Source organism: Ipomoea nil, unplaced genomic scaffold (genome assembly GCF_001879475.1).
Source record: "Ipomoea nil cultivar Tokyo-kokei standard unplaced genomic scaffold, Asagao_1.1 scaffold2963, whole genome shotgun sequence".
Lineage (NCBI taxonomy): Eukaryota > Viridiplantae > Streptophyta > Magnoliopsida > Solanales > Convolvulaceae > Ipomoea > Ipomoea nil.
In genome coordinates, this window is record NW_017619391.1 from 613,151 (window position 1) to 624,824 (window position 11,674).

At 39.0% G+C, this 11,674-nt stretch overlaps 2 protein-coding genes across 2 annotated transcripts; one reads left to right on the forward strand and one right to left on the reverse strand.

The window, feature by feature from the left end:
- The first annotated feature begins 363 nt into the window (after positions 1-363).
- On the forward strand, positions 364-1,993 carry LOC109162895. The gene is made up of 3 exons (XM_019311601.1): positions 364-619; positions 1,457-1,605; positions 1,925-1,993. Exons 1-3 carry the CDS (start codon positions 479-481, stop codon positions 1,965-1,967), a joined length of 333 nt encoding a protein of 110 aa, XP_019167146.1. The 5' UTR covers positions 364-478; the 3' UTR covers positions 1,968-1,993.
- Positions 1,994-3,862: 1,869 nt separating this feature from the next.
- Positions 3,863-4,669, reverse strand: LOC109162903. Its single transcript, XM_019311609.1, has one exon. The coding sequence runs from the start codon at positions 4,667-4,669 to the stop codon at positions 3,863-3,865; it is 807 nt and encodes a 268-aa protein (XP_019167154.1).
- Between the last annotated feature and the right edge of the window lie 7,005 nt (positions 4,670-11,674).

Sequence of the window (11,674 nt, forward strand, 5' to 3'; positions counted from 1 at the left end):
TTGCAAACATTTATTTTAGTGACAATATAATCAATCTCTCATATATTATCTTGCATTTATATACTTTAAATTACTGATTTAAATAAACATATTCAATATTTATTTACCTATGCATGAACTGATGAACATCTCTGATATAATATTACATTAATATACTTTGAAGTACTTATTTAAAAAAATCATTAGGAATTATTCCATTCGCGCAAAGTGCGTAAAAAAACTAGTATATATCTACAATAAAAGTGAATGTTAACCAAACAAAAAGAAAAAAAAAAAAAAAAAAAAACTCTAATTTAAGTAAAATGATTTCATTTTGCATCAAGGTCCATAATATAAATTGTGGACTTTTTCCACGATAAATAAAGCCTAAATTCAATTGTGTAAGAAGCCCAATCATTTAACCAGTCTTAAACCCACAATCACTCGTCTTTCACGGCTAATCCTCTGTGGCTCTGTGAGTGTGGCGGCGATTGGTGAGATGGCCGGAACCGGAGCCGGAGGTGGCGTTCCACAACTATTTCGGGCGTTAGCTGTCGGCGCCTCAGTAATTGTCGGCGCTATCTATACCGTCGGAGCAGTCGCCGGTTCCATTCACCGCCGTAATTCCGCGCTCAAAAGAGTAAGCATGTTTCTAAATCTCATTTCTTTTTCTGTATTGTTCTTTGCTATAAATTTTCCCTATTCCAACGAAATTCCCCAATTAGATTCTGCAAATAATATTAAATGTATTGTTTTTTATAGAAGTATGCCTAGTAAAATTTGTGGAGTGAACTTTTCAATTGTGTGTTCTTATCATATTTTGTGGAATTTTCTCTAGCAAGTGCTATTGTACTATTGTTGTTGTCAGCTACTATTATTCTATAATTTTTGAATTTTTTTTTTTCACTTTTGATACCCGGACTATAATAAGTTAATAACCCTCCCAAATTAGGTCCTATCACGATTTTTAATTTTTTGTGCACGACTATTCAATTTCTTTCACATTTGATCTCTAGTTTAATTTGTTCTGTCAATCTAAGCTGAATAGTAGGTACTAGGATGACAATTCTATCCACATCCCATGGGTTCCCCGTATCCCTGCTCTAACGGGTATTAAAATACCCACACAATTTGAGTAATGGGTATCCCTGCTCTAACGGGTATTAAACTACCCGCATAATTTGGGTAATGAGTGCTGGATGGGGGAATTTTTATACCTACACGGGTATGAGGGCTAGGCGGGGGATATATTCCTGGCTTAGGTTGGCCGAAAAATTGAAACAGAATCAAATGTGGAAGCAATTGAATAGTCATGCACCAAAATTAAAAATCTTGATAGTCAGGACCTAATTTGGAAGCAATATCGTAGTCCAGGGACCAAAATAGGAAAAAACTCATGATTTTTACAATGGGAAAATTGGAAAAAGCAAATATTATTATTATCATTGTTGTTTGAATTTTGTGTATGGTCATTCAGGAGAAACATGGAAAACCCTGTGGGGTATGCAAAGGAAGAGGCTATTATACCTGTAAGTTATGCAAAGCAAAGGGTACAATACAATGGTCACCATTGTATGATCCTTTGGTGATTAACCCATGTGTTTGTCCCACCTGTGAGGGAAACAAGTAAGGCCATTTTTCTCTTCAAATTTTCACGATTTCAGTGGCACATAAAGTTTTTATCTTTTGAGTAATATTATAGGGACTCCGGGAGTGAAAATACTTCTGATGTGAACTACTGCGATTAGTTATACGTTCAAATGGTTCAATCAAATGCAATCATAATACATTCTGATTTGATATGATCACCAAATCGCCAATCTTAATGTGCTATATTGGGAAATATTTTTACTCTAGGGAGTAGTTTTATCATTTTCCTTTGAGAATTGAGATCAATTGAGTTAGTATCTGACATCGAGAGTTGTCCTGCTTGTCTTTTTTGTAGGGTTCAGAAATGTCTGAACTGCTTGGGGTTCGGTCTTGTATAGGAAATGCAGCTGTTTGAGAATAACAGGTACAATCCACCCTAAATTGAATCGCTCTGTTTTGATATGATCAATGTATGGAACATATTGCTGCTAAAAATGCTGATTCTGTCTAGTTATTATGCAGAGGCCATGAAAATGTCTAATCTACTGTATATTGTTTTGCATTAGTTCATCAAGCAATGAAACAATAGATGCTATTTTCTATCCAAATCTACTATTTGTTCCATCATTTTAAGATTTTTTGTTTTATGTGTCGCAAATCTTGCAGAATAAACGAGTAGAGACTTGTGAGAAAAATTTGCGGGAAAGGTGTGTGCAACGTTCTTCATAGCAGACGTGAGGACTTCATATTTGACTGGAATCGGGAGAAGTGCAAGAAAGGGGTGGCAAAAAAGGTACTCGCCATATATTTGAGGCCGGTTCAGATAGCATTTGTGGTGGAGTTATGAATTTCACGAGACATTATCGTCATGAGTTCTTCCAAAGGTCCAAATAGAAGTAGGTGGAGAGATTACCGGACATGCTCAAAATATTCTCTCTATGCATACAAGAAAGTGCAGAGGATGAACCAAATCTCTTTCAAACCCAATTGCCTTGTGGTGTTGAGCATTGCCTTTCAAATTCGAGTCTTGTGAGTCGATGCCCTTTTTTTTTTTTTTTTTTTTGGTCAGGCCATGAGGTGTCTTGAGCAGGTCTTAACTGTAGGAGGCACCTTTAAGCCCTTACCATACTCAGACTAATACCCATTCGCACCGGATTGGCCTAATTAATGGCTAGCGAAATTGGTTTTTTCATACAAGAGGGGGCTCGAACTCTCGACCTCTCTTAAGGCATGAGATTGCACAGTCACTCACGAAGTCACGAACAACCAAGCTGGTTTGAGTTGATGCCTTTAGACTCGGGTAGGGTAACTAATCACTTTCTATCTAAGTTATACTTTTATTTTCTCGGTTTATTATTCATTGGTCAATTTTGCTCTTTTTATTGGTTTTGTGTTTAATAATGCGTTTGATATATTTTCAAAATATATAATTTTATGTATTAACACTAAGTTAAATATTACAATAAATTGAATTATAAATACTTCAATTAAATCTCGTTAATCGAATTGAACATGTAAAATGGGATGGAGGGAATAATAAAAAAAAATGTATGTTATATTAGTTTTGATTAATTGCTTAATTTAAGGGCTCTTGTAATTTAATATGGAGTAATATTATATTCAAACAAAATTTTTATTGTCAAAGGAGTGATTGAGTTGAGATTGAATAGTCAAAACTCAAAATTCAAAATGCGGCTTGAGTTTGTTTGAACTATAATTTTTTAGTTTGAGTTTAACTTGACTCAAATTCAAGTTATTCAAGCTCAATTTAAAATGGATTAATAATTTTTTTATTTTCTTCCACAAAAGTAATAATAAATATGTTACAATTAAATATCATAATTAAAATAAAAATTACATCTGTATTGTGGTCATTTTATTACTGAATTTGTAATATAATATTTATTATATATAAAATGTATGTATTAAAAATCATTAAAAGGTTTACTAAAAATAATTAAATTGATTTGGTTTGTTTTGTTATTTGAATTCGAACTTAAACTAGACTTAAAAATAATTAAATTGATTTTAAATATTTATTGAGGAATTTGAATAACTTGACTAATTTACATGTGTGGACATCCAAGGCACAAAACTAGAATCTAAGAAAGGGCAACATGCCACGTTTCATAACACGACAGAAGATTGAAACTTGAAAGCTTCTGCCGAGGTTTCGTTTTGTTCTATCCCTAGCCGCTTGTCACCACCCTGTGGGGCTCACCTACAAAAAATAAAGATCGAAACATCAATCCCACTTTTTTTTTTTTGAAAACCAAAGTACGAATGCATTAAATCAAATCCGAAAGGAGAGTATTACAAATGATAGGGGAGGGTTCATGAACCACTCCGAGCAACCAGACACAGAAACAGACTGCCTAACTAACAGATGGGCCGCCTGATTCGCAGATCGCTTGACAAAGACTAAACTGCTATGAGCAAACATACTCATTAAGTTTTTGATATCTGCTAAAAGTAAATGGAAAGAGGAATCTCCTAAGTTCGAATTATAACATTGAACAACCTGTTGTGAGTCAGTCTCAACAAGAATGTTGCTTTCTGTGTGAGATCTGAGCCAGATTAGAGAATCACGGATTGCTAATGCTTCTGCCTCTCTTGAGGTGAGGACGCCTCTCCAGTTAGCACTCCTTGCTGCCACAAAGACTCCCTGATCGTCTCTTAGAACACAACCAACACCCATGCAACCGTCACCTATGTTGATAGCCGCATCAACATTCATTTTCATGAATCCTTGCTGTGGTCTTTTCCATTGTTCATTAGGCACATCAGTCTCACGGTTATGCTGCTCAACTGATGTCATTGCAAGCCAGGCTGAGTAATAAGATTTGGACTTGAATATCAGACTATCCACAAACTCTATGGTCCAATTTTTCCAAATAATATTGTTCCTGAGATTCCATATATTCCAGCAGACAATAGAGAGGGTGCAGAATTGATCATTGGAAAGAACATCCAGAGCATTGCATAGCCACGACTGGAAGTCATCAGTGTCAATATTGAGTGAATAGAAGTGAAGCTTATTCCAACATGCCTTGGCATAGTCGCAATCCGCAAGAAGGTGAATGATAGATTCTGTACCCATGCAACAGAGATTACAATTGTCTGTACAATCCACATGCCTCTGCCTCAACTTATCCTTTGTGGGAATGCAAGAGATACAAGCCTGCCATAAAAATGTTTTAACTTTTGGAGGGATTCTATACTGCCAAATGCAGCTCCATTTTTTTGGTAGTATCATCACTTAGCACTCCACGAATAGCCCTGTAGCAACTTTTGACCGAGAACTTCCCATTATCTTCTGGACCCCATATGATCTTGTCCTGCATATTCTGGATTGGAAGAGGTATCTTCATGATAAGATCAGCATCTCTGGTTGAGAAAATATCCCGGATGGTGGATTCATCCCAGTTAAGAGTATTGGGATTAATAAGGGCCCTATTTGGTAAAATGGCTGTTAGCAGTTAGCTGATTGTGTTAATTAGAAAGTATAAATAGTTGATAACATTAGCTGATTGTAGAAAAGTGTTTGGTAAATTTGCTGACTGATAGCTGTTTGGTATAATTTCTTTTCTCAAAAAGCTAATTGAAAAAGTTGCTTGGAGTAGCTTTTTGATTGTTAGCCTTTTGGAGTTGCAAAAAGTTAATTAACCAAACATTTATATTGATATTTTAACTAAATCAAACAATTAATAGTGGTCAAATAAGCTAAAATTGGCCTATAGGCCAATTTTTTACCAAACAGGGCCAAGGTCTTCCACCAAGGAGTTCTCCATGTAAGGGAAAGGGAATGACACAACCTTTGGATTGTTCATGTCTGGCAGCCCATTATCACTCCAAATGCGAGTTTTGGATCCATTCCATATCCTCCATCGTGAATGTTTGCGGATGATATCTTGTGTTGCCATTAAGCTACTCCAAATGAAGGACGGATTGGCACCTAGCTTAGCATCAAGAAAGGAAGAGTCAGGAAAATATCTTGCTTTGAAAACTTTAGAGGCCAAGGAGTTTGTGTCACTGGTTAGTCTCCATGCTTGTTTGCTAAGAAGTGCAAGGTTAAAATCATGGAGATCCCGGAAGCCGAGACCTCCCCACTTCTTGGGCTTGCACAAAAAATTCCAATTCTTCCAGATTATACCTCTGCTGTCGCTGCCTCCCCCTTTCCACCAATAAGAATTCATGGTGGACTCGATAGCTTTGATCAATCCCTTGGGTAGAAGGAAAACCCCCATGGCATAGGTCGGGAGGGCTTGGAGAACTGTTTTCAAGAGAATCTCTCTCCCAGCTCTAGAGATAAATCTGTGGTTCCACCCATGAATGCGGCTTACTGTACGGTGTTTGATGAAATTGAGAATTCCAGTCCTATTCCGACCCATCATCATCGGGAGTCCCAAGTAGTTACCATTGCTGCCACTATGTTGGATGCCCAGTATGTCACTCAACTGATTCCTCACAGAAAGGGGAGTGTTTCTGCTGAAAGCCAAAGTGGACTTTGTCAAATGAGTTAATTACCAAAATAGTCCCTCGACTACAGCAAAATTACCAATTTGATCCTCGACAATTTTTTTTGACCAATGAAGTCCTCAATTTTAAAAAAGTTAACCAATTTAGTCCTCTGTTAGGTCAGGCATCAAAAATCTGTTAAAATTAAGGGCATTGCTGGAATTTCATGTGAGAAAGCTCCATTTCATCTCTTTATTTAAATTTATTACTCTCAAAAACAACTCCAGAGAGCTAATGCCACACCAGCCAACATAAAAACTGATGTATTCATGTTCATGGGCAGAAAAAGTTAACAACTCAACATCCTTAATCGCATGAAATCATTACCACAGCATTCATCTAAGCAAATTAAATAAAAACATGGAATGGACGAAAATTATGAAATTAGAATGCTCCAAAAATTATCCCTACTACTGAAGCCGAGAAGTATTCCACTGCACATCAGGAGGAATTTGAAGCTGTCGAACCAGAATGAATCCGCAAGAACCCAAGAAATTCTTCGCTGCTGAAGAAGAAACTTGTTGTCGCCCAAATTGAAACTGTTACAACCAGAAATTTAGAATTACTCAGTTGGAATTACGAAGCTGTTGCTGGAAATCCTCCACTGCTGCCACCGCTAGGAATTCGTTGCCCAGAAATTGCCTCAGCCGAACAACAGTTCTGCACCGCCGGAAATTTGCTCTGCCAAAAATTTTTCTTCCGAAACAAAATTCACAAGCTGCCAACCAGAAATTTGTTGTTGAACAAACCAATTTGCAGCTGCCAGCGTAGAAGATTCGCTCGCCCAGGAAATTCGACCGCCCACCTAAATTAATTCGCTGGAGAGAACTCGAACGAAATTGCTGTTAAATTAATATGCTTGTTGTTCGAACTCGCCCTTTCTCCCTTTCTCTGTAAGTAAGAATCGTGGGCAGTCCGGGCAGCTCATAAAGAGAAGTGAAATTCCAGCAATGTCCTCAATTTTAACGGATTTCTGACACCTAACCTAACGGAGGACCAAATTGGTTAACATTTTCAAAATTGAGGATTTAATTGGTCAAAAAAAATTTTCGAGGACCAAATTGGTAATTTCACTATAGTCGAGGAACTATTTTGGTAATTAACTCTTGTCAAATTAATACATTGGCCGGATGCCTTTTCATAATCTTTAAGGAGAGTATGCAGACTATTTGCTTCTTCTGCAGCAGCCTTGAAGAATATGAAGCTATCGTCGGCAAAAAATAGGTGGCTAATAGATGGTGCATTTCTAGCCACAGTAAATCCATGAATGCTGCCCCTTCTCTCATAATCCTTAATCATCGCACTGAAGCCTTCGGCCACCAGAATGAAAAGATAAGGAGATAACGGATCTCCTTGTCTTAAACCCCGTTGAGGTATAATAGGTCCTAATTCATGGCCTTTGTGAAGAATAAAATAGCTCACTGAAGATACACATTCCATGATGAGATCAATCCACCTATCATCAAAACCCATTTTAATCATGATATTGCGCAACAAAGACCATTCTAATCTGTCATAGGCTTTACTAATGTCCAATTTGAGGGCTGCGATACCACTTTTCCCCTGACTTTTCTTTTTCATAAAGTGCTGCATTTCATACGCAACCATTATGTTGTCGGTGATTAACCTGCCTGGGACAAAAGCTCCTTGATTCACCGAGACTAAACCATCCAACAATGTTTTCAATATGTTAGCCAAGGCCTTTGCTAGAATTTTATATGCAACTAAACATAAAGCTATGGGCCTAAGGTCGGCCATGGTCTCCGGAATGGTTTTTTTGGGTATTAACACGATTTGGGTGGTGTTAATATCTTTCGGCAATTTTCCGGTTGCCAGAAAATTGTTACAGAAATCAACTAGGCTATCACTCAGAATATCCCAATAAGATTGAAAGAATCCTGGGTTGAAACCGTCAAAGCCCGGACTCTTATCAGGGTGCATAGAAAAAACTGCTTTCCTTATTTCCGAAACCGTAAACTTTCTTAACAGCATAGTATTGTTGGAGTCAGTAATGCTAGTTGTGATATAGTTAAGCACTGGACTGCAATTACCAGAATCAGAAGAAAAATTTTTTGAAAAGTAATCTCTTACCAACGAGTCCAGCTTTGGGCCTTGAGGTACCCAAACACCATTCTGATCCCAGAGCCTGAGGATCTCGTTGTTCCTTCTTCTTTGTTTCACTGCATTGTGGAAGAATCTCGTGTTGTTGTCACCTCCCTTGAGCCAAAAGAGTTTCGCCCTCTGCTTCCAAAATTTTTTCTGCGTATCCAAAAGTTTTAAAAATTGAGCTTGGACCTCAGCAAAATCATTAATACCCTGAGTATCGGTTCTGGGTCTAAGAGTATCAAGCTGCCTCCGGAGGTTATCAATGTGTGGTTGCATGTTCTTGTTGAAGTCTTTTCCCCATCTCCATATTTCATGACTGCATAATTCGAATCTGGAACACAACTGCAGACCTTCAGAATTGGACCAGCTTTGATGAACAATTTCGCGGCAATGAACTTCCTTCAACCAGTAGTTCTCAAACTTGAAGCTTCTCCTTCTTCTTGTTTTTGGCGGTGGTGAAGGCCAGATAGCTAGTGGAATATGGTCACTTCCAGGGGCCTCAAAAGATTGTGCTTTGGCACCTTTAAATTTGTCAAGCCATGCACAATTAACAAGGATGCGGTCTAGTTTTTCCCGGAGCCAGTGAGGGGATCCTCTACCTTTTTCCCAAGTAAATTGGTAACCTGTGAATTGATAATCTCTAAGACCACTGAAGTCGATTACCTCTCTGAACCCCTGCATAAGCCAATTCAGTTGTCGAGCTCCTCCAACTTTCTCCTCTGGGCAGATAACGTCGTTGAAATCGCCCATTAACAACCAAGGGAGCGATGGGGCAAGAGAAAGCTGTTTGAGAAGGTTCCAGGTGATTCGCCTTCTGTACCTTTCTGGGTTTCCATAGAAACCAATATATCGCCAAGTGGTGGAAATGGCTTTAGTTTTGATGATGGCATCGATAAAGTTTAGTGAGCTGTCTGAATATCAACTTCAATCGTATTCTTCCAAAAAAGGGCTAGGCCTCCGCTTGAGCCCACACTATCAACAGTAAAAAGACTATCAAAGCCCAAAGTCTTCTTGATACCTTCCATTTCAACAGAGCAAAGTTTGGTTTCCATTAAAAATAAAATGACCGGCTTCTTGGAGTGGACCATGTCCACAAGGACTTGAACTGTCGTGGAGTTGCCAAGCCCCCGACAGTTCCAAGATATGAAACTCATTGGTTTAGGCGGGCCTGCGACGCAGGTCCCGCCTCTAGCAAGTTTTTTTGGAGACTCGGGATATCCTCAGATGTGACCCTTTCCGTAGCATGAATCTGTAGAGAAAGTTCCGAACCTTTCCTCTTTTTCCTCTGATCATTCCCAAGAAAATTGTCGTAAAGAGTCCTCATGACCAATGGGCCCGTAGAGGTGGGCTTATGAATTGGGTTGAAATTAAACAGAGTAGTAGAAGAGGGATCCCTCAACTGGCCCATTTCATTAAACTGATGAAATGGCATCTGATTCATCCCCATAGAAAAATGTTGACTTTGAAGATTAATTCCAGCTGTAGTAGTAGGTGAATTAAATACGCACTGCTTTTCCTGATCAGCCGCTGCCATCTGTGTTCTCAGGATACCAGACTGAGCATTAACCCCAGGGTAAAGAGTGTGTTCATGTTCCTTTTGTCCACTAGGTACCTCGTACCTCGGGTTTCCCGTCTGCTGGTTGTTTGGTTTTCCGGTGGATGTCGTCTTTTCCGCCGGTATAGAGCTTCGTTTCGGCCGTTGGGTGAGTAGCCATCTGTTTGCTTGAGGATTCTGCCGCCTACCCCCTGCTCTGAGCTCTGGCCCAAACGCTCTAGCTGATTCATTATCGTTAGAATCGAACTCCTTGACGCAGAACATCTCACTGTGCCCTATCAGACCGCAGTAGAAACAAAAGGTTGGTAATCTCTCATACTTGCACTCCAATGTTATGACTTCTCCCACAGTGCTCTTAATCTTGATCCTTTGGCGCAGGGGTTTCGAGATGTCGATGCGGACTCTTAGCCTGATGAACTCGATCCATGTTCCGTCGTAGTTTGATAAATCAGCCTGAATGTAGTCCCCTAACTGAGCTCCTATGAACTCCGCCATTCTAAGGTTTGTCATCTTTTTTGGTATCTTGTGGACTTGCACCTAAAATTCCGCTTTGGAAAGATCCACCTCAAAGGGCGATTCGTTTTCCTGCAGCTGCTGTAAGTTAAGAAGATGTTGGTCAAAGGACCAGGGCCCCCCCTTCAACACCCTACGAATGTCCTTCTCATGGAAGAACTGGAAAATAAAAAGATTGGTAGCTATCTCCTTGGCCATCATCCCCTTTACAGGACGCCAAATAGTTGCCATAGTTTCCTTCAGGAAGGTGAATTTCACGGCTTTGTCTGTCAGAAGTGTGCCTACCAATGTGAACACCCCATCATCGTGCTCATTCCATTCGTCATCGCCGATCGGCATATCGACTTCCACATCATCCTGGATACTCATTGCTTCGTACTGTGCCTCCAGTGGTTCTTTGCCGCGACTGCTTGACGCCATGTGGTTTGAGGTCAAGGACTGGTACAGATGGGGGCCAAACAACTCGGAAGGAAGACAGAAGCAGGGTTTGTTTTCGTGTTGTAGCGCAGACTTGTGGTACGCCAAAACCCAAGACTTTGAGTTAAAAAGAGAGATGTCCAGCTACTATCATTCAATGCCATTAAGATGGTAGGTAGAGCTTCTCATAAATGAAGCATTCAAAACAAGCAAAAGTAGACTATAGTAAACGGAGGGGAACTTGATGAAAGATACCAAAGGGAGAATGAGTGAAGGACCTGTTACTAGAGCAAGAGGAAATAAAACTTGTCACCTAGGACAAGGAGGAAAGGCCGGGAAGGTACCGGAGATAAGCCGGGAAGATACCGGAGAGAGAGATGGAAACAACAGGATCACAACATCAATCCCACTTTGTGGGAGCCAAAGTGGGACACTAGGGCATCAAGATCAAGATGTTGTGCCCAACATAACGGTGAAGCGTTATATTACCTGCACTTTCACTCTTTACTCATAACTTTTATTTTATCTTATAAATGTTTGATATAAATAATTTTTTTGGGACTCATATAATAAAAATATTTTATCATTAATAGTCACATCATAGAGTAAAAATGAAAAAGTAAAATTTGGAAATACATGCACTAGAATTCTTATTATTATGAGGTAAAAGTGTTATTCCGCAATCCGCACCATGAATTATCTTAAATTGTTCATGTCGCACATTGGCATTTCATAAAATTCATTTTGTTTCACTTACCAATAATTTTTTTTTCGTCTAACATTTTTCATAGGATTCTCAGTTATCAGGGTGACATAGTACCAGTTTAAGCTGAAGTGTCCTTTCAGTGGTGTTTACGTGTTTAAGTTTTAAATTTAAATTTTAAGATTTTAACATTAATCCAAACGCAACCCTAAATCATATCTTAGTCTACCCTAAATCTCTAAGTCGACGAGTGTTTGCATTGAACAAGAAATCGAGGAAAATGACACCCCTAA